This window comes from Gavialis gangeticus, unplaced genomic scaffold (genome assembly GCF_001723915.1).
Source record: "Gavialis gangeticus isolate Ggan-Ray unplaced genomic scaffold, GavGan_comp1, whole genome shotgun sequence".
In the NCBI taxonomy this organism is placed as follows: domain Eukaryota; kingdom Metazoa; phylum Chordata; order Crocodylia; family Gavialidae; genus Gavialis; species Gavialis gangeticus.
In genome coordinates this window covers 71,816,097-71,839,683 of record NW_017729034.1, presented here as the reverse complement: position 1 = coordinate 71,839,683, position 23,587 = coordinate 71,816,097, and the positions used below count along the sequence as shown (strand labels likewise).

The following is a 23,587-nucleotide window of genomic DNA, read 5'->3' as shown; positions in this document are numbered from 1 at the left end:
GCACAGGCTCCATGGCTATTAGCAGCTACCACAAACCTGGGCCATCTGCGGTTGGGAGGCTGCCTCCACACCCTGGCCCTGGCTGTCTCCCAGCCCTGGCCTCTGGGAAGACAGCAGGTGCCGGCACTGCACCCGTTGGGGCCAAGGCCATGGGCAGTGTGTGGCTGAGGCTGGTGCCCACTAGCAGCAAGGGGCTGGGGCTGTGGGGCCAGGGCCACCCAGCAGCATGGGGCTGGGGTTGGAGCCTGGCCATGTGCAGCATGGGGCTGCAGCTGGAGCTGGGGCCAGGGCCCGCTGGCAGCACGGGGCTGGGCCCCGCAGCAGCACAGGGCTGGGGCTGCCGGTGGCAGCACCGGGCTGAGGCTGGAGCCGTGCAGGGCTGGAGCCTGTGGTGGTGGTGGTGCTGGCTGGTGCTGGGCCCGCGCAGGGCCAGGGCCTGCCAGCAGCACATGGCCAGGGCCTTCAACAGCACTGGAATGGGGCTTGGTCCCACACAGGTCCATGGCCCCGGGCCCGTCTGGGCCCAGGCCCCATCCTGATGCTGCCAATGGCCCCGACCTGGCAGTGACACTGTCCTGGGGCCTGTGGTGTTGGTGAGAGCTGGGGCCAGGCCTGCTGGCAGCTGGCACCACTGCCGTGGCTGGGGCCTGGGCCCACCCCAGCCTCAGCTGCCTGCTGGGGCTGTCTGTAGCACCAAGCCCTGCGCAGGCCCTGGCCCCATCCTGACACTGCAAATGGCCCGGGCCTGGCAGCAGCACAGGACTGGGGCTGGCGGTGAGGGCTGAGTGGGCCCGGTGGCTGCGGTGGTGCTGGCCAGGCCCGCCGGCAGGACGTGACCGAGGCCATCTGTAGTGCCGGGATGCGGCCAGGGCCCATGAAGGTTCACAGCCCCGGTGTTGGAAGTGTGTCAATTCATTCTCAATCTCAGGCACATATGTTGGTGGGTGTCCAGCACTGCACTAGGTCAGTGACATAATGCTTATTTCGGGGTGTAGCGCTTGTAGGGTGCATGTGCCTTGCTCATTGCAGCAGTCCCTAACACAATCCTTTGACTGTGTAGACATGATCCTAGATCCTGGCAGAGGGATCCTGAAGTAGCTGAATAGGTGTTCCTAGTGGTAGTCCCTCCTGCCTTATTTAGACAGTTCTTTTCATAGCTACTGAAGAAAGCTCATAAGCAAGACCAATAGCAATACATAAGCACAACATACAGTGCAGCCTGACCTGTTTAGAGTGAACAGAGATGTGATTCAGTAGAATAAAAGCCAATGCCCTGTACTGTCCTAACTGCCAATTCAAATGGAAGAGGCCCTCTGGTTGTCACAAATTTCTTTAATGAATAAAGTGGCTTCACTAAGAGCCTGACCCACTCCTCAGAGAGGTCAGTGGGAGTTTCTCATTGACTTCAGTAAATAGGGAATCAAGCACCTAGCAGAGCAAGCTGTAATCTGAACCACAAATAGCAGTCACGAGGGCTCAGTTCCTTGTAAAAATGAAAAGTTGGAAGAAAAGAAACAATATAAGTGGTTAGTGCTTTGGGGTTTCAGAGCAATCTGAAATTGTTAGCTAGCTAATTCTCTTCAGGAACCCATGAGATAGATCAGTGGGGACAAACCGTTTTAGCAGGCATTCCACAAATTACCCCTGTACCCTTCCAAAGGGCCACTCTAATATCCTTCCCCTGCTGCTTTGCTTTCTGCTTCCTTGCCTATGTTACCTGCCGGATCTGCTGCTCTGCCTTCTGCTCCCTGTCCTATCTGTCACTATGCTGCCTGTTCCCTCCCTGACCTGCCATGTGGCGCACACAGAAGCTGCTAATGTCACTTTTGGCATCTGTACTGTAGGTTGGCCATTGCTGAGACAGAGAATGGATGTGCTTCTGTTTTTATGTACTGGGAAGCTTAGGCACAGAGAGCTGAACTGATTGGCTGAGGCTATAAGGAAACCAATGCTAGACCTTGAATAAGGAATGACTGGGTCCTAGTCCTGTGCTCAGACATTTAGGGGTTGTCTCCAGCACTGTCCCAGTGTCAAACCTGGGACTGCTGCTGAGATGCATGCTCCACCCATTTGCTTCTACTCTCTGTTCACCAAATGCTGGAAGTGAGGGTGTATAATCACTTTAGAACAACCCAGAGCATGCACCGAAGAGCACTGCCAAGACACAGAGCCTGATAGTAGCTCAGGGTACAGGCTCAGGGCCCATCTAAAGCATCATTTCTGTGACCTGTGGCACTCGCTGAGTGGGCATGACTTGGTAAAGGATGTTTTTCAGTGGTGGACCTGGGTTTTGGCATAGTGTACACAAGCCCTTACGCTTGCATTCAGGGACCTCTATGTTGCCTTGGTTCCTTGCTGCTAGGTTCTTTTTATCTGTCAGATGCATCTTGTAAATGAGCCACGTACCTGACTGCCGATGACCTGGGCTTGCTTAAGGCCTTGCTGAATACAAGCGAAGGGGCTGAGCCTCGATGATGGGCAAGATGCTTGAACTGTGGAAAATAAGATCAAGTTGCTTATTAGTGTCCATTGTCCCCCTGGACAACATTGTCATCTACCAGATGTGATGGGCTGGCTGGCAGTGACTTAGCCCAGGGTTTTGAAAGGGTAAAAGATGATTGGAGGACTTGGGATTCCCTTTCCTCACCAATCAGGCCCTAGATACTCACCCTCCATGTCCCCTGATTGGCCCTTGGATCACCTGGAGGGGGATAAAAGGGGCAGTGCAGCCAGCTCAGGGGAGACCAGCAAGGACCACAAGGAAGGAGCTTCAAAGAGCTGGCAAGACCTGGGCCAGCAGGGCGGGAGCAGTTGCGCCAGAAGCACCTGAAGGAGTGGGACCTGCAGGCAGCAGTAGGACCCTCAGCAGCACAGCGTGCGGCCGGCAGGAGAGGCTCCCCACTGGGCTCCAGGACCCCCTACGAGAGGCTGCAGCCAGGAGAAGAGGCTCCCCAGCTCCAGCAAGGATCTGAGCAGCGACCTGAGGAGTTCCCAGCTCTGCTTCCAGCTCCTTCAATCAGAGGCCAGACAGCTTGATGTGAAGCCAGGGTCCTGGAAAGCCAAGACCACTAGCCAGTTGGCATAGTGCCAGCACTGGTGCCTGTGGGGTAGTGTTTCTGCCTACCAGGTGGGAGATCTGAGTTCAAGTCCCAGCTGCGGTGAGTGGAGAAATTCTTGTTGCAGTGGAAAGGGGTCATTGGGTTTTTCCAGGTACATAGGTCCTATATTCCTTGCTATTTGACATCTTATATTTTATGCCTTTTATATTTCACCAACCAGTATTGTTTGTTCTGCTGTTTGTGTTTTATATTTTGTTAACCCTGTCTTTCGTTAACTGGATGAATGTCTATAATTGTGTCTAACCTTTGTTGAATCCTGCCCCCTTTGGGTGTTGTAGTGTCCCCTATACCCCTTGGTTTATACTGGTTATGTTCTCAATACTGTTCTCTCATTAAAAGGTATATGGTTAAGTCCCCATTGGTGGTCTGGCTCTGCTCTATAGGGGGAGGAGAGTCCCTACACCTCCCACAGCGCTTGTGCACCTGTTCTGATCCCTTCAATTGGAGTGGGGGGTACTTCTTGGAGTACCACCTGGGTTACACAAGCCTACAATGGAGGACAGAGACCTGACTGTTCACATACAGCATGCGTTGGAAGAAAACGTTATGACAAAATTAAATGATTACTGCTTATGGTCCTAAGTCTTAAATGTTCCTTAATCTTAATATTCAAATCTGCCCATTCATGGAAGAGTAAAGGTAACTAATAAGTTATGCCATCTTCTAAATGGAATAATTCTTACCAGGGCGGTTCAAGAATTTTGAAAAGGGGAGTGCAGATGTTGAAGTGCATCATTATGTATAAAACAACACTGATCTTTCTCTAGTTAAAAATAAACTAAAAGCTTTACTGGGCTGTCAAATTGACTTGGAGCCCTGGGCTGTCTCTGGACCGCAGAGCGCCTTTTTGCCTGGATCTGGATAGTATGTAGCCTCCTGGCTGGATCTGGACCGGGCAGTGAGGCAAGAATGGCAGCAGCAGCGTAAAGATTAACACAGCTGTCACTCACCCCCCCCGCCACTGTCACACATGCCCATTGGGACTCCATGCCCTGAATTTCAGCAGCAGGCCGGGCCCTGCTTGCTCTGCCCACAAACGTCTGGTCCCTCTATCAGCCTTGCAGGCCAGGTAAAACAGCTTGGTAGGCCTAATCCAAAAGGATTCAGCAAGCACTCTTTTGATTTCTGCTGTGCCAGCTTCACAGTATTCCAAAAGAGTCAAATTCAGCTCTGTTGTAAATGTATGCAATTCAGTTAACTACCAGCACTGGAAATGGCTCAAAAACATTAGTGGAAGAGCCACAGAAGGAGGTCTATTCCCTCACCATCCCCACTTGAAGAACATGCCTGGCAGCAACATAAGCAATCTGTTAGACTGGAGAGCGCAGAAGAAAAGTGACTGAGAGCCTCTTAGCAGTAGATGCCTAGCATTACAGGGTATTCCACAGCAAAGGGCCTTGGGCAGGATTTATTAACCTATTTAGGCTTCTAAAGATGAAGATAGGCACCTAGCAAGATTTTCAAAAAAGAGATTAATGTGAATTATGAGCCCAGACACTGACATGTCCACACTATACCACAGATACAGCTGATATATTGTAAAGATTCATGAGCTCACTTTTCCATGTGGACACTTGAAAGATCCAGCAGGCACCTACCTGCATCCTTCAGTGCTTAAGTACCTTTAAAAATCTGGGCTTCTGTTGTTTGTCAGGGACAAAACACACTGCAGGTGTGACCTGAATGCTAGTTTGTGCTATGGAGCACTTTTATTTAAGGAATGATGTACATGGCAGAGGTTTTTACAAGGCACTCTGCAGCTCTTGCAGGTGCTTAAATGTTGACATGAGGCTCATAAAGGTAGAAGATGATGTCTGATGTGAACAGTCTTTGATGTCAACATCAGAATAGCAGGCAACAAAATCAGATCCAGCCAAGGTCAACAGAAAGGTGGGTGGTGGGGGGGAAATGACAAGGTGTGGGATGGTTGTGCTTGCTTCACTATGGCTTTGGTGCTGCTGACTTTTTAAGTGATGTCACTGCAGAGAGAAGTGCAGGGTACTGATTTGGGGTGGGGCTACTTGTGGGAAGCGAAGTTTACTGCAGATGGAAAACTAATGGTTTGACTACATGTAGAGAAAGCCAAACTGTCTGGTCCTGCCCTGGCTTCCTGGGAAGTACATACAGAGATATCTTCTCCCCCAAGTGCACTTGTGTAGACAGTTTAAATTCTCCATGAGCACATTAAGTAGTGCTCTGAGTCCCAAGGGCCAGAGTAACTGGTCAGAGGCTAGGATGCTGTACAATGAGCACAAGCAACAGCAGGCTGGCATCCTTCCAGTGCCCATAGACACTCCCTATGAGCATTGCTTCTTGTAGCTGGAAGTCAGTGGGAGGTAGCACTGATGGGATTTGGAAATCAAAAGGTTTCTTTCTGTTGCCTGCTGCAGGACCAACACTTAGGGGGAAAACCTCCCCAGTTTTGAAAGTATTTGTGCTGGTCCTGCCAAAATGTTTATGAAAGACTGCAAATGACTTAGCCTTCGAAGATACATGATTTATTTGACTAGTGGTTCTCAACCTTTTCAGACTCAAGGCACTTGTAACAGAGCCAGGGGCTCCTGTTACTTTAAGGAGAAAGCAGCAGGCCAAGCTTGCTGTGTGGTGCCAGAAGCTGAGCAAAAGCTAGCTGCTACAAGGTAAGCAGGCCAGAAGCAACAGGAACAGCAACGACCCCTGGGGAGTGAATATCCATGAGCTAGCTGCCCATGAGTAAGCAGCTGAAGGATAGACATCTAGGCAGTCCAGAAGAAGGAGCTGGAACCAGCTGGGCTAAACTGCAGCAAAGAAGAGCAGGCTGGCTACTGAGCCAAAACAAAAACCTGCTTGTGCGTGAGCCACCTGATAGGAAGCTGCCTGACAGGAAGGGGTGGGGCTTTGGAGGTATATAAGGCCAGTGCCTGAAACAAAGCAGGTAGTCAGGCCCTGGCAGCTGTAGGAAGAGGGGCTTCTGAGTGTGATGGATGTAGGAGCTGGACTGACTAGCATCAAAGCTGTCCTAGACAGCTGTTAGGAAAGAGCTAAAGGGGATTTATAGCTTGCAGGGAAGTACTGGCCCAGCATCAGCAGGATGTTTGTTGTAGACCCATTGCATTCATGGTTATGTTCTGATTAAGCTAAATGAAGGACCAGATTGTGGCTATGGGGGAGATGTGGAGGCCATGGAAGGGAATGTGGTGGGGTATTCACTGTCAGGAAGCATAGTCTGCAGTCAGGGATCCAGAGATCAGCAGGTTAGTGCATTGAAAGCAGCCTAGCCCAGGGTTAGGGACCCAGGGGGCTGAGGTCTGGGAGTGAGCTAAAGCAGCCCAGCCTGAGCTCTCTGCAGGTGGGGGCTGAGCAGTAGGGGCAAGGGAGAGGTCAGGCAGGGAGAGCCTGACCTTGCACTTATCTGCTTTATCTCTTTACATTTGCTTATCCCTTCTCACTTCCTGTGGCTCCTCAGGGTACCCTGGCAGCCTGGTTGAGAAGCACTGCATTAGGGTCTTGTTGTCAGTAAGAATGTGCACTTTCAACCAGGTCTAATTATTTTGCTGTGTAAAGTCAATGATGTAAAACACTAATACATTGGTTCTCAATGTTTTTGGACTTGAGCAACACTTTGCTGGACTCCAAGCACCCCTTCCTAACTTGCAGGGTCTCATCTTGGTAGCTATTTGCTTCTGGTTCTCATAATTCATATGAACAGTGTCAGAAGCTGGTGGGAGCTCTTGTGGTTCAGGTGGCTGGAATTGCACTTCGACAGCTTTAACTGAAGCAATGGAGAAGGAACAGCTCTAAACTACTGCCAAGAACTGGTTTGTTTCCCATCCCTGAACCATTATGAAGCTAATTGTTCTTCATTAATGCCTCTTGTTTCACAGCCCCCTCGAACAGCTTGTTCCAGGTACATAGAGCCAAGGACTAATAGACAGATATTCCAAGTTGTAGCTTGGGATCACACCAAAACCTGTGACCTGAAGTCCTGCACATTCTGGGAAATGTCAGGGTTGGATCTGAGCTGTGCTGTTTGGAACTGTCTCTACTGGTTCAGTCACAGGCCCATGCTGGGAAGTGAATTGGGTACAAAGAATACCGTCTGACTCCTACGTGAGCTACGTGCAGCACCAGACCTCAGGGGTAGCCCTGGGGCCAGGGTTTGAGAAAAGCAGCCAGCATCAGGCTGTTCTTCCCTTCACATGGGTGGGCAGGGCACAGGCAGGCATGCGTAAGTAGGGAGGAAGCAGAACCATGGATCAGCCTCCCTCCGCTGCCAAAAAGATGTCTGCTGTGGGAGGAGTGCTGAGCCAAGTGAAAAGCGATGCTGCTTACATTCCCAAGGAACACAATTCTGCTTACAGTCTGGCCCCTGCCCTCCTGTGAGACAGCACAGCTGTCACCTGCCCCTTTCCTGAGCTGCATGCAGGGAGCAACACCATTTCTACGCTGGGTAGTTTCCTCTCCCCTTTTCATCCTTGTGATCTGGTTTCATCCCTTCCTGCTGCTCCCAGATGATTCTACAGCGTTGGGTCTGTCAGTGACGTGGAGAGCACTTGCTGCAATGCGTGACTTCCCTCAACTCTTGCTGCTTTTACGGGGAGCAGAGGACGTGTGGTACAACACTGAACAAGGTTTTCTTCCCTTCCTTACTTGACTTGTATGTAAGAAGAGAGGTCAGGAGACTAAAGGCACAGATAAGTCACATTTGTCATGTGATCTACCCCCTGAAAACACTCCACAGCTGTGCTGTAACACATGTACAGGTGCAGCGCACTTTTAAAGTGGCTGATTGTGTGACAAATTAACCCTCATCAAATGAGGGATCAGATGAAGATGCTCCACTTTGGAGCGTCTTAGGGAACTTCTGTTCCCTAGAGTTAATCTGTTGTGCTATCAGTGCTGTCTGCAGTAAGGAAAGGGGAGTAAGCTGCAAGTTGGGGTTTGCCTGGCCTGAGCTAGAGGGTGGATGGATTGGAGCGCCCCCACAGCCTGTGGCCCCATCATTCTTCCCCCTCCCTTCCTGCAGACAGCACCAATGCTGGGGGAGAGGAGTAGCTCTTCCGCTGTAGGCAGGCTCCTATAGGCAGGCTTGATTTCCACCTCCCGCCCCAGCCCAACATGTGAATATCTGGTGGGTCGCGGGGGGGTGGGGGTGGTGCTCTAACTCATGGTGCTTTATGCAAAGTGCCGTGAGTTAGAGCAGGGGCCTGCACATCTGTCAGCACCCTAAGGAGCTCTGAAAGAGATTGTGAAATGTGATGCTATTCAAAGGGACCTCCTTTAAAGGAGGACTGGAATGGATTCTCTCTTCAGTGGAAGCACTCCTTGCTTACAGGGAAAGTGTTAAATATGGCTCCTGCTGTGTCCGGTGGGGCATGTAGTTAGCTCATCACTCCTGACACATACTTAGTCACAAAGGAATAGGAGACAACAACAGTACTCACTTTCCCGCAATAGCACAAAAGAGCTAGTCTAGTGTAAAGAACTTAATATTCTTGTTTTGCTGGAGGTATAGATTTTTTCTTAATTACCCCAGCTGGGTGCTCATTAACAGCTTCTGAAGGAGCATTCTGACTGCTGGCCAAGACACAAGAATAAATTTGTCTTGCTTACCCCTTTGCTTGGCCTGGGGCCTCTTTTCCTAGGGAGAAAAATAAATCCGATATGAAAAAGGTCAGGGATCTAATGTAATGATTAAGCAAAAGAGGATTAAGTTTAGGAAGAGTGTGGTCCTGGGATAGATGGAGAATTAAACCAATATATGGAAAATATTTCAAATAAAAGTAGATCAGGGTTTGGAATGAGCTATTCTGTGTGGAAACCATTAAAAAACACTAAACTAAAACCTTGTGAAACTAGTTTATAAAAAATCCCCACGGCTGCCAACACTGTGTGGAGTCCTGTTGGGCTCTGGTGCCCTTCCTAGCATTATGTAGAGCAGTCTTGCTCTGAACTGTTTAGAACCGATTTCATTTCTGCTAGGTCTAACAAACTGCATATAGTCTCGATATGGCTAATGCAGAAGCAGTTGAAGGGGTATTGGCAATAGAAAAAATTGGTGGAAAAAACTGTCAGGTCAGCAAAGCCCCAATAGATCTGAGGTGTATGAGAAAGTGTTAAATTTACCTCCAACCTTACAAATGTGCCAATTTAGCATATGTTAAGGGGAAAATTTCCTCTTCTGGCCTAGTTCTTCTAAGTACAAAGGAAGTAAGATGGCAGACTGTCGCAGCAGTGGAAAGATCTGTAACACCTTCCAGCTCTCTGGACCTTTACTGATCAGCTTTATCAGTGATACCCTCTACTCTTCAACTTATCTTGCCTTTTTATTTCTTGTAAAATGCTTACAGTAATTTTGTTATAACTTTATGAAAAAAACATTAATTTTTTTCATCCTTAAGGTTGTGCTCAAGCTACAGAATTGGGCTCTGGACAGAATTAAGTCTGGAGTGTTGTAGGGCTTGAGCCATGGAGATGGCTCAGGATTGATGTACAAAGGTAAACTGACAACACAGAAGTTGAATATTCTAGCAGCAATCCCACCTTTCTCCTTTAAACAATGTGACTTGTAGGTAATTTACAGCAAAGTCCCTTCTTACTGCACACTGGAAGCTAACTTCTTAGTGGCTGCTAAGGTCTAGGAGCAAAACAGGCAGTCATGCCAGTACCACACCCCTGGCTTGATTACACGCTAAGTAGTTGATGGACTTCTGAGAAGCTGCTATTGTTACTAGTTTTGAAGTTGTCTGTCAAGAAAATATCTAGCTTAGCATTAGTCCTTTAAGATGGACAATGTACAACCAACTTGATTGCTTTTTCAGCTAGTATTCAACACTGTTTAGGGATTAATATTAGTAATAGTACTTTGAATTTATCTGGCTGGCTGGGGCCATTTTTCAAAAGCATAAAAACATTTTACAAGTATTATACAGTGAGTTAGTATTGCCACCTACAGGTTGGGTTGCCTGACATTTCCCATTATAAGACCCGCTTTCAGTAATTTATAGCTTAGGCAAACTTCAACTGTTTGAGGTGAAATTTTGTATGTCAGGCTGAAGGTCCCTATCTAAGGCTGACTATATTTGGAAACTTTTAGCAAAAATGATTCAGCCACTTCCAAGAATATTATTAAAGAAATGAGATTTTGGGTACGATTAAAAAAACATTGCATACACTTATGAAACTCTAGGGTACCCATGGCCTGATGCAAGGCCTTCAAATTAAGCTTGGGGAGGGTTTTAAGGATGTGTGTTTTTTGCTGTTCCTGTGAAAAATCTGCAGCAAAATTATAAACCTGTGGAAATCTCAGTTCTTTTGTGCTTAGTTAGAGACTTGTTAGTGTTTGATTCCATCTGTGCTAAACTTGCTATCATCCAGAAGTGCAGGGGCTAAGCAAGGCTTTCACTTGGAGGAAACTTTAAGGGACCAGATATTCAGAGGGTAGGTGCCTCAGCACTTTCTGAAAATCATACCCCTTTAAGGTGTTTCAAATTGGCCATACATTTTTTTGAATGTTGGGCTTGTGTGTGCTGTTTTTCCCCCCAGTTTCCAAAATTGCCCAGAAAAGGTACCAGCCTGGACCTGTAATCTGTTGGGATTCCTTTTGCTATCATGGTTGTGGCACAAATGCCACCATCTGTGTCTCTCTCCAGGAATCTGTCCCTGTCAGCTTGGGATACTGGGGTTGAATTCCTAAGGGAGGGGAGCGGGATTTTCCTCACTGCCTACCGTGACAAAAGCCTGGTGCCTAGGGTGTGGTCCCTCTGGTCACCTGAGTGGGGGGAGGGAAAAGCCCCTGCTCATCTGCCCAGTTAACCAGTGATGCTTTTTAAATTGGTTGCCTAGCTGCCAACACTGCTGGCTTCTATTGGACTGGGCTGCTGAGGTCAGAAAGGCTATATAAGGGCCTGGTCCAAGAAGAAGAAGGAGAGAAGCCATTTTTCCAGCATGACACAAGCATCAGGACACAGGGAGAGAGTCTGATCCATCTGAAACTCTCTCTTTCTGGAAATCTCCAAGCCAGATCTCTACTATCTTCTGAATGATACTTGTAAGTGTTTCTAGAGAGCTAGTCAGCTCACAGTGATGCATTTGCATACCAAACAGCTACATCAGCCAGATTGTTTTGCTCAATGGTAATCCCTTGAAAGTGCTCTACCTCTTACCCTATTCTACCTCATCCTGTCAGAAGCAATAAAGTTCTTCTTTGTGACTGGTGTAGGAGACTTATTGAGGGGTGGGTTTAGTTATGCCTAGGAGGCCCCTTGGGTCTGCGGACTAAGGGAGACTATTTTTGGCCCCCAACTTGGGGAGGTACCCCAAGTTCTTGTATTGGGTTGAGTATCCATAGGACTATTAGGCCTGTGTTTCCCCAAGGACACAGGATCTAGACAGTCCCTTCTCGGGGTGGTGGCATTACATGTTACCCCTGGACTCTGCGGTGGGGCTCGAAAGCGGGTCTGCCAGGGCTTAGGTGCCCCTGGAGAGACACATGGAGTCTGGAAGGTGGACGGGTGTAGTGAGGTGGGAGGCTCAACACAGGAGTTCCCCCTACTGGCCCACCACAATGGTTAGTGACAGTGACAAAAACACAACAAAATGAATACTTTAGATAACCTGTCAAAAACATTTACCTGAGGTGAGGGGGCAGATAGAAATTTGCAGTACAGCTTTAAAGAGAGGTCCTTTAATTACTAGCTGTATAACTGTGCTTGATGATGAACAAAATAAGTTTATATGGAAAAAAAACTCCAAAAGGTGAGGTGGCAAACAGGGAATTGTAAAAATGAAGCAAAATGAAGAATTTAAGGGTAAAGTTATACGGTACACTTAAACCATAGTAAATCTGTAGAAACTTGTGTTAAAGTTAGAATATGCTATGAGCAGGTGCATATTAAGGGTTAATACCATTTCTTGCCTACACAGATCTGACTTGCCACTAGAGGGTTGGTGAGTAGGGGTGTGACCAAGAGCCACGACACGTGGGCTCTATCCCTGTACTGGGAGGACAGCAGATTGGGTAGGGTGGTTGCAGTGCTGGGAACATGGAGTAATTCCCCTCCTGGCACTGGCAGGGCCCCACTGCCTCTTAAACAGTACTATCCTCTGGGCAGTAGAGTTCAGGAAGGTGGAAATTCATCCACAGAGCAGAGGTGTGTGTGTGTGAGGGGGTACTGAGCAGTGTATCCCGGGATGCAGGAGCACTGCAAATTGTTCATTTTATCTCTGTGGAGCAGACTGAAGTTACCTTAATATGAGCCGGGTAGCATAGTCCAGAGTTGATTCTGGCTTGAAGTATGGTATCTTTGAGACTTTCAGAGGGAACTTAGCATGAGTTAATGAGCTTTAACACAGGGACACTCATGTTTTAAGTCCCTTGGTATGGTGTAAATATAATGTACTAGCCAATTGCTGGTCAAAAATGATGGGGGGCTGGGGGAAGCCCTATGCCTGCCAATGGGCTGCAGGCATTCTGAAACTGCTACTCCACCACCTGCAATGGGCAGGTAGATGAAGAGTGTCACAAAGGGGCTGGGAAATTGTTTGAACCTTGAGTTTACCTGCTCATTAAATTATCCAGACCAGATGGGCCAGTGGAAATAATTTCTTCTTCAGAAGAGGCCATTGCCCCAAAGTGTAGGAAGCCACCTACAAGTTAATTAGGGGGAAACAGCAAGGGATTGGAGATGCTCTGTTCACCAGGGCACCTCTTGGGGTAACAAGGAACAATGGTCACAAACTGACAGAGAGCAGATTTAGGTTAGATATCAGGAAACACTTCCTCATGGTAAGGGTGGCCAAAATTTGGAATGGGCTTCCAAGGGAGGTGGTGCTCCCCTACCTTGGGGGTCTTCAAGAGAAGGCTGGATAAGCATCTGGCAGGGTCATCTGACCCCAGCACTCTTTCCTGCCCAGGCAGGGGGTTGGACTCGATGATCTGTTGAGGTCCCTTCTGACCCTAGCATCTATGAATCTATGAACAGGGAAAGAATTTTGCCTGTCTGAGTTGCACTGGCTTGCTGGGCTCCTCCAGCAGTGGTGCAATTAAGTGCTGTTTCTTAAACAAGACAAACAAGTGTTCTTTGGGTAAACCTGGTATCTTTTATTAGACTAACTAAAATAGTTGGAAAAATTCTTCTTTGCAAGCTTTTGGGTACAAACACCTGTTGTCAGGCTGAGGAAGTGTCTCTTCTTTAAACAAGGGTGTTCTGAGAGAGAGTCCAGGTCTATCACTGAGTGTGACTGATTGTCAGAATGAGCTGTGCCTTCTACTGCAGGATAGGACAAAGAGAACCTGCTTGAAGATTTTTGGAATCTTCTTCCAATTTATACTGCATGGATGATCTTCTGTGCTTTTCCCTGCCTAGTTTTACTGCAGCTGATGAAGGCTGGGAAGAAGGAGGGAAAGGCAGCACGAGGGAAAGGAAACTATACTTGGAAAATGATGGCATAAGAAATGCCATCTAACTGCATGCATTAGGTGAAGTAGAAACATCACATGGTAACAAAGTGAAGATTACTAGGGTTTAACTCCAGCTTTCACTTATGAAGTCTTTTTTTTATGAATAGCATGTACCTCCTACCCATATCAGACTTGTTGTTTATCCTCTGTTTAAACTATTGGGAAGCAAAAAGTGATACTATGAAATCCAGTGAGATGTTTCTCTCTGAAGCTGTCAAAATCGTCTCCCATTTTTTAACCCGGTGCCATGCAGTGGAGAGCCAAAAGTCAGGTTTAGTCACCTGTGCATCAGTGTGCACCCTGCTATTGTAGACAAGACCTACAGGGTTTGGTGTTTTGTTGCAGTTAAACATTAAGCACTCTAATGCTGTTGCTATTTAAAAGCTGACAGTGTATTTAATGCTGTACAAACACTGAGGAAATTACAGCACAGCTAGGTTAAATTAATGATCATGTGAACCTCTGAAATGTTTTTGTACTGTGTAAGCTAAGATTAACAGCATTGTACTGATACAAACAAAACAAAAAATATCAAGAGTTAGCCCTTGCTACCTCCTAAGTTCAGATTCAATGAAGAGTTCCTGCTATAAATGTTTCCTTTACAGTTGTCTCTTCAGTTGTGCTCAGGCCATTACTGAGCATTGCTGGGGCAGGAGGGGGTTGGGATATGGCTTCTCTACTAGAAACCAGCCTATTTTCACTCCAGAGTGTAGTGCAGTTGAAGTCTATGGCCAGCGTCAAGCAGCAGGTCAGATCATGGGCAGATCTAAGATTTTGAAAAGAGGGGTATAGATGGTGTGGCACATCATCACATATAACACAACACTTGTTTTCTCCAATTAAAGACAAACTAGAAGTTTTACTAATATGGCAGGAGGCTAGCACTATATAATTCAGTTTAAGATCAAAAGAAAAAACACCTATAATTATTGGAATGTACTCTAGCCAATGAGTACATATATACAGTTTAAAAAAGCACAACAAACTGGGCAAAAAGTCACAGGATATTGTATTATTAGTGCTTTAGTTTGTTACAGCTAAAGGTACATCAGTTATTCAGATTCATCAAACAAAATCTGTCATTCTTGAGTGTCTTGACAATGCTTCCAATACTTTCCTGTCAATCATTTATAAACCTGAGTTAATGTACCACTCCTGAGTTAAGGTTTTTAGCTAAAGCTAAAACTGTCTGCAGGGCTGTGAAATAGAAGAGAGACATTATCAGGAAGAGCTAACAGATAGCAACATTGCAGAAAGGATAGTTTGAATAACGAAAAATTAAACTCATTAAAAAGGAAAGAGGATTGTTAACACTGATGGAGTGAAGAGAGATTAACAGGAAGCAGGGAGATAACAGAAGTTAATGGGGTCTCTTGGTACTAAATGACTAGAAATGCTACTGCCCCTTCCAGGCAGTTAGTTTTAAAGTTTGGGTGGAGCAGGAATCAAAGGGGTGTACAGCTGCACCACTGCGCCTTCCCCTTTCCCACTCCCCCCAGATCCAGCCCTGGGTCAGATGTTGTTCTGTGACATTTTGTTTTGGTTACTTAATGAGAACTTAAGCTAAGTTGAAGAAGAGAAGGGAAGGGGAGTGAGGGGAACAGAATAGGGAAGTATTAAGTAAAGAGGGGCAGGAGCAGAGTGAGGTTGAGGGCATCTTTGAGGGAGTGGGGATTGAAAAAGAGGTACTCAGCCCAAGGTAGGGAAAACCCAGTCTGAATTGTCCAGAATTCACTCAAGATCAGTGATGTCTTAGCAGATTTTGTTGGCTAGAGTCTGGCTGGTTCCTCTCTTTGAAATGGCATAATGCCCTCAGCGTGTTGCATGTTTTGTGGCCTTCATAAGTGCTTACAGGAAGGAGTGGCCCTGGCTAGGCCCTATTTTATCCCTTTAGCAATGAAACAGTCCCTGCTTTGACTGATTTCTGAAAGAAACTGGGCTCCGTTGACCAGCTTCCAGCAAATCTTATATTATTTACCATGGATGTCATGTCTCTATACCCCAACATCTCCCCATGAGGATAGATTACAAACCATAAGGAACACTTCCCCTGATGAGAAAACTGCCTTTGTTTCTGTTACTCTCCCACTCGGTCCTCACATACAACTGATTGAGATCTGGGTATTCCCTCTACCCACAAACAAAAGGGACTACTATGGGCACAATGGGCATTTTTACACATGCAAATGCCTCAGCGTGGGGAGCTTTGCTGGGTTGCTTGCAGTTGTACAAGTAGCAAAATGTGTGTCAGCACTGAGAAAATGGCGGCGGCACACTTTTGAACTAAAACACATTGGAGGTGTTTTAGTTCAAAAGCACATTGCTGCCATTTTCTGTGTGCTGGTGCGCAGTTCGCCACTTGTACAACTGCACATGGACAGTGCAGTTCGCATCAGCTCACTTGTGGAGCAGACTCAATTCATCTGCTCCAAAGCAGTGGATCTCCGGTGCGTTGCAGGACAGAAAGGTATATGTATAAATTACTAATATGCCAACATTTTTATGACAGACCTTAAAGTCAGTTCCCTCTGAATTTGCCCTCTCATTCCCCTGGCGTACCTCACACACCACTAGATTAATCATCTACAGCCAACTCGGTTACAACCATATCTCCAACCATATTTCCTCTGATTCTACTGACTGGGATGAACACCTTTCAGATCTGGAACAAGGATTCCTACAATTGCAACACAATCCTGAGACCATGGCCATTCAGATCAACAAAGCCAGACTTGGACCTTGCTTTCATCTGCTGCAGTACCAGCCCTGGGTCAAGGACAACAGAATCCCTCTGCTTGAATACGTTAGACATATCTTTTAATGACCTCCAACCCCACCTGGGAAAGGATGGCCACCTCAAGGTAGCCATGGAGGACAAACCTCTCCTGGCTTACATCTTTCAAGGTTGGGGATGGTTTGTATTTCAAGCAACAGACTACCTAATTCTCATTCTCACTGAGGCACCATGTGCAATGAGGCCAGACCAGAACCCTGGACCTAGCTGGTCACAATCAGAAGATTGGGGAAATTCATCCCAATAAGCCCAGAGCAATGCTCTGGTTCCAGCTGGGCTGACGTAATCAGGGAAGCCAATCCCCTGAGGCCACAGGTAGCAAGCCCCACCATCATCAACCCTTAACAGCCAGGCCCAGTTGGCAGTATCAAAGGCCAAGGCCAAGGCCAAGGGCTCTTGCTTCTGACTTTGTGTGCTTCCTTGCTGTTTCTCTGGTTTTGATTCCTGGTTTTGATTCTGGGAGGACACTTGGCACCCCTTGATTCTGGTCTTCTGCTCTTGAATCTGGTTAGATATCCGTCTATGACTTTTGGTTTCTGATCCTGGTTAACTCTGGGGTTACCCTGTCTCTAGCTTCAGCTTTTGACTTCAGTCTGTCTTAATTTCAGCCATGGCTCTTGGTTCCAATTCTGTCACCAGACCCATCTGTACCCTCAGCTCCTAGGAATCAAGCTAGACTGCACCTATGTTTCAGGTGCCTAACTATTAAGCCAGACCACCCACACTCTGGTCCCTAACACCAGGCCTTGCAATGGACCCAGATGCCTTCTGTGCCCCCACATCATTTCAGACCATATCACTGCTAGCCTGAATAACAAGGAGTACAACATCCAAGGTTCATTCACCTGAAACTCTACCAATGTATCACTTGCTTACAGACAGTGCCCCTCTTTTGTCTACATTGGATAGACAGGGCAATTTTTACATGCAAGAATGAATGAACACTGATCTGACATCAGCTGCAGAAAGACACAAAAGCCTGTGGCAGGGCACTTCAACCTCCCTGAATGTTCCATTGCTGACCTCAGGATTGCTGTTTTCAGGCAGCAACATTTTAAAAACCAGTTTGAATGGGAAGTTGTGGAACAAGAAATAATTCATGGACTGGATTGTGTTAAATCTGGTTTAAGCAGGGACTATGGATTATTATCCCATTACCTGGGTTAGCTTTTGTGACCCCTTTGCTCCTATGGGTTTGTCATTTGTTTGTCTCTCCCAACACTGTCCCCCTTTCTCTCCCTCCTCCCTTACAAACTTTTGTATTCCAGTCACTCAGGCTGCTTTATACACTGCTCTGTATTGTCCTTCCACAGCATCTGATGAAGTGAACGCAAGTTCACAAAAGCTTATGCTCTCTCTCTATTATTTAGTCTATAAAGTGCATATTTGCCCTGCCTTCTACATGACTTAAGGTCTCAGGAGTAATACATTACTGCAGGAGTTTGTCTTGTATTGGGATTGCTCATTCCCACATACTTTCCTCCTGTTCTCTCTCACAGTGCCATGAATGCAGGGCACTTGGGTCCAGATTCTTGCTTGCTGTAAATTGATCCAGCTCCAGTGAAGTCAGTGGATTTATACTAGCAGGAGATCTCCTGCTCATAGGAGTGAACAGGACTGGAATGGTAACAAATCCTACTTGTCTCTTACAAATGTAATATCATACCGACTGTTATCTTCTCCTGAACATTTGTAGAGGATCTAATGTCATTTTAGGTCTCAATGCTGGAAAGAAATAAATGTAAATAAAATGAAGGGCTTAATTCGCTGTGTTCTTCTAGTTTCACACTGCTATAACACCACTGAAACCATAGGCTTGTTCACTGTCTGCACAGATAACATCTATAAGGATACACCTAAGCTGGTGAATTTTTACTTCAGATCTTTCCTGGGGTAATTTTACCCTGGATTTTAGGATTAAATCAGTGCAACAATTACAATGCATTTGTGTCATCTGTCAGCTTTTTGTTTAAAGCAGAGAAACTCATTCTACCAATGTAAATGGGTTGTCTATTGCAGTGAATCTAAATCAGGGTGCCAGAGCACCCTGGGGTGCCTTGAGATCCTTTCAGGGGTACTGCAGGATGTCAAACAACAGTAATGTTGTTAGGTGGGCAAATATTCACAGTACAAAACCAAAGTTTTCAAATACGATTTCATAGTGTTAAAACTCTTCTGCCCTGTTGTGGTCTCTTATAAAGAACTTGGAAAGAATTGCTCTATTTTTCTGTAGTGAAAAAAAAGCGTGAAAATTAAGAACTAGCATTTTCTGAGGGGTGCCTTGAGTCATTATTCTAACGTATTTTCATGTCTGCCTGTGGTGTTCCTAGTCTTACGTCTCAGCAGCAGCAAGAAGCCTGATCAGACAACATGTAAAATTTACTTTCTAGTTTTCATTGTCAGATCTGGAACTGCAGATACTTGTTTTTATAATATACAGGTCTTCATGTCCTTATCCTTATCTGTGCTCACTGCCACTAACACACTCCTGAATTTGGGATTTTCTGGAGAAAAGCAAAAGCATATTTTTAAAAGCTGACAAATCTGTTGATCCAGGATTGTATACATGATGCTTAGATCTGATGAAACGTCATGGTTTAGTGCACAGACTTGTCCCTGGCGATTGTCTTTTTGTTTTCCCAACAGCCTCCTCACTTTGATGATCTAATGGTCCCTTCTGGCCTTAAAATCTATGGATCTATATTGTAGGCTCCCTGCCCCTGCTGAGTGCTGCTCATGCTGCAGCTGAGACACAGGCTGGGCATTCATGGTCTGCTCCTGATCTCAGATCAGACTCCCCAATGGTGCTGTGCTGTGCTGTGCTAATGGTACCTCACAAGGTTAAACATAATCAAGAGTTTTATTCCATCTACCAACATGATCTAAACCTTCTCCTCTATTCTGATTCCCCCCTCTCTGTTCTACACTAACTATTGTGTGTGTCTGGATGGATAGGGGTTTTTTATTTTTTATTTGTCATGGAACTCTTAACCTATAAGCTGGTCTTTCTGCTTGTCCTGTAAATTTAGGATATTTGTAAAGGCATTAACAAACATAATCTTTACATTCTATACACTAAAGCCTCTTATTTTCTATGAAGTAGAGGGTGATTATACATTTGTCAGGCCAAAGCATGCTAAACACTTGACCTCTGTGGCTTTCTTCCTTCTGAATAAAAGAAGGCTTTGTAGCATGGTATCCAGAGCCTAACTCTGTCGTATCTATGTAACAATGATGAGCCCAATAGTACAAAATTATAGTCAGGAACGTTACCAAAGCTTATTACTACACTAAAACCTTGGCTGCTGCATGTTATCATTAAAGGAAAACAATCAAAATAATATCTGAAACATCATATGTAACTCAGCAACTTTTATTCTATAGCAAGTATTGGTATCTATAGATAGCTATATAGTATCTAAATTTGCTTTGAAACTGGCACAGCACTTTCATGCTCAGATATATGTTTTTTACATACATTTCTTTCCCTTTCTTCTTTTGATCTGACATCCTTCTGTGTAAGATGCATAGTGCATGCATTTCAGTACAGAATTTCTAGTACTCACCGGATTCTTTGTAGTAGTATTGCCATCATAGCTTCCCCTTCGCACTTCTCTTTGCCACTGTGGCCCAGACATAGTACTGCTGATCCAACTATAATAGGAACTGAGTTTACAAGTGTGTATAAAAGCCGGAATAGGAGAGAGGACACTGGACTAACCATTCCATTCAGTGTGAATGAGCAGGAGATACTGTACCAAGCTGTGAGCACACACAAACACAGTAGGAGGAGCTACTCTGGCAACTGGTTACAAAGTCCAAGTGACCAGCTGAGGATGCTAACAGCAATAATAGAAACATTATAAACTAGCTATGTTCATATGATAAACTAGGCTAGTCTGAAGCCCTTTGAGGCTGCAATGATACTGAACAATGATAAGAATTTGCCAGGAAGCCTCTTTGAGCAGCTTTCTGCTGTATGCTACTGCCTGAGACAAGAGTCTGAAAATCAGCAAAAACGCTCTGAATGAAGTTTGGAGGAAAATGGGGCACTCATCAGCTGGTTGGCACCTACCTAGTTACATACAAAGGGTCCATTAGAAATCCTTAATTAGTGCATTTACAGGCGAGAATTTAAAGGACAGATTCTTACTATTCTATTTGCTTCCTTAGTAATTGTATTTAATTCATACAGTACAAGAGATGTACAGATTAATGCAATTGAAAAGTTCCTGAAGAACTTCCAGTTCAAATTAGATTTCCCACAGAAAGCAATGACAGATGTGAGAATAAGAAGGCAATGGAAGGTAAAAGATAATTATGGGCAAAATCTTCATTCCATTGAAGTAAATGGGAACATTCTAATTGACTTGAATAGCAACTGGATTGGCCCTTTTTCATGTATCTTATTTATTTTCCAGTGTATTGAATGATTTTTTTTCATGAGAAATGAAGTCTAAAATTAAGAAGGCTCCTCTACACTGCAAAGTGTGTAAGAGTCAGAAATACTTGAAATATTTGCAATAAAAGTGGACCAAAACTGAATCCAATTTATGTTGTTTTTTTACCCATGGTTTTACTTTTGTAGCAGGTTCATATACACAGGTATGTCTTCTACACTTACTAATTCATTGCTTATTTATTCATTTGAATGTAGACAGCCTGTCAATGGGAAGTTGCAGTGAAGGCCCTTGTATTTGTTCTGAAAAATGTATCTGTTATAGTAGCATAACTAGGGTGGGGCAACTGGAGCAGCAGCCCCAGGTACTGATCTGGGGGGCGGTGAGGAATAACAGCTGCCTCTGTAGCCATGCAATCCTGCTGTTGGCAGGGCAGCAGCAGGAAGTCACCACTGACCCCATGCCACCCCGGGCTTCTGGATGCCTTTGGAATTGCAACACAAACTAAGCCAAAGTGGATACATCTAGACATGCACTTTACTGCAGAATAGACTAATTTGCTCTGCAGTCAAGGGTCACCATCTACATGGTATTAGGGTGCAGTAAATTAATTAATACTGCCATAAGATAGTACTATTGGGGACAGAACTATCTTATGGTGGAGTAAGTAACTGCACTGAAATGCACATGCAGACAGTGACTGGGGCTGTCTGGGGCACAAAGGTGCTAAAGTGTGGGGACTGCCTGCCAGCTAGCCACACAGCTCTGCACTTCAGCACCCTCATGCCCCAGCCAGCCCCTCTGCCACCTGGCGCTGCCACCCAGACCCCGGGGCTGACCCCTGTGCCCCCTACCAGCTTGGGCCTGCTCAGCCCCAGCTCAATTTGCTGCTGTCCCTGGTGCATGTGCAGATGCTGCATGTGGTAGCAAACTGGTCTGGAGTTTATTGCATCACAGTACAGTTCCTCACTGATATGTCTCACCTTTGAGACTCTTCGTAGGGAGGCAGCCCAGTCCTGCTTACACTTGTAGCTCTTGTCATGTATATACAGGCACCATGTTGAGATCCAGTGTCCATCACCTAGACTGCTCCCACTTCAGTGATCTGGAACAGAGAGGTTTTATAACTTATTTCTAAACCACTCCCACCTTCCAATCCAGCATGTGGGACAAGGGTGATACAAGCCCACCCATTTCCTGTGGAAGTCAAAAGAAAGAATTCCATGTGTTTCAAAAGGAGTTTTGGATCTGAAGTTCCCACAAAAGCATAAAGGGCCTCATTCACCCCTGGTTTTGTACCTTGTTTCACTACCTGTACACGTGCAACATGGCTTCAGAGTGTGTACAAATGCTGTAATGGGTTCATGTTTTACAACCACTTTACATGAGTGGAAAGTACGAGGCACTGGAGATTCAGGCCCCAAAATATGCTCAGGGAATACCAGTGAGAAAGGATCCTCTGAAAACCATACTGGAGGAAACCGTCATTACTCAGAGAAGGTCTGCACTAAGCCCTAGTTACAATGATTTACACGACAATAAAAATAATTGTTCAATAATAGTCTGCTCCCATTTGAACATGTTGAGTGACAGGGAAATGCTAAAGTAAAAGAGATGATTTGACATATTAACAATTACTCAAGATATGACAGCCCCTTGTATTCCATAACTGTGATGTATTGAGCTTGGTGATTTCTGACCTAGATCCGGGTATACAAACTATTATTTGCCATTTACTTTCTTGGCAAGTGTTGTCTTTTATTAAACAAAGTTTTAATATAACCTAATTGTGCTCCTATCTGCCCTCCACAAATTTGAATAACTGGCAGAATAATATGTACTATTTTCTCAGACGTGGTTAGCCACGTTCATTTCAAGTCACGCCAAAGATAGGGCAGGGTGGCATCTTAGACATTAACTGGTTCAGAGAGGCACAATCTTTTGTAGGCAGCAGAATACTTTGTCTCTGTAGCCACTCATAACTATTCCCAAGCTCTGGGTGCAATGTCATTTGTGCTTCATGTATAGCTCTTGTCTTCCGTTCCCAATAGATGTTCCTGCTTAACTCACTTGCCACATCTTGCTGTTATCAGTGGGCAGGTCTGAAGACGGAGGGTCTAGCTGACAGGGTACAGCCCTCTTCTAGTCTGGGATTTTGCTGGGTCTCTTAGTTCTTCACTTCTTGGGTTTGGCCTCTCTGCCTAGTATTCTTTAAGCCTTGTTATGTGTCCCTGTTGGACTTATTTCTGCCCAGTACACCCTGGAGTTCTCTCTGCCAGGTCTTTCCCCAGTCCAGTACCCTTCTCTTCAGGTCTCTTAATCCTCTGGATAGGCCTGGAACAAACCTGGCCTTTTCAAATATACACATATAGTTTTATAGTTTCATAGTTGGTAGGGTTGGAAGGGACCTGAGCAGATCATCGAGTCCGACCCCCTGCCATGGCAGGAAAGAGTAAAGGGGTCAAACGACCCCAGCAAGGTGTTCATCCAGCCTCCTCTTAAAGACTCCCAAGGTAGGAGCCAGCACCACTTCTCTTGGAAGTTGGTTCCAGATCCTACCTGCCCTGACAGTGAAGTAGCCCATCCTGATATCTAGCCTAAATCTACCCTCTGCCAGCTTGTTACTGTTATTTCTAGTCACTCCTGGTAGTGCTTGGGGGAACAGGGACTCCCCCAAAGCCTGCTGGTCCCCCCTGACTAGTTTGTAAAAGGCCACTAGATCCCCCCTCAGCCTTCTCTTGTGGAGGCTGAACAGGTTCAGGTCCCCCTGATCATGCGAGTGGCCCTCCTCTGGCCCTTCTCCATGTTGTCCACATCCCTCCTGAAGTGCGGC

At 45.9% G+C, this 23,587-nt stretch overlaps 1 protein-coding gene across 1 annotated transcript in view; it reads right to left on the bottom strand.

The window, feature by feature from the left end:
- The window catches only part of TAGAP (T-cell activation RhoGTPase activating protein), a 129,441-nt gene extending 109,306 nt beyond the window's left edge, over positions 1 to 20,135 (bottom strand). Inside the window, exons 1-2 of the mRNA XM_019527353.1 lie at positions 19,921 to 20,135; positions 2,407 to 2,492 (exon numbers count right to left, since the gene is read on the bottom strand). Of these exons, the coding sequence (XP_019382898.1) occupies positions 2,407 to 2,492; positions 19,921 to 19,992 (158 nt within the window). The 5' untranslated portion in view covers positions 19,993 to 20,135. The remainder of the gene's footprint in view (positions 1 to 2,406; positions 2,493 to 19,920) is intronic.
- Between the last annotated feature and the right edge of the window lie 3,452 nt (positions 20,136 to 23,587).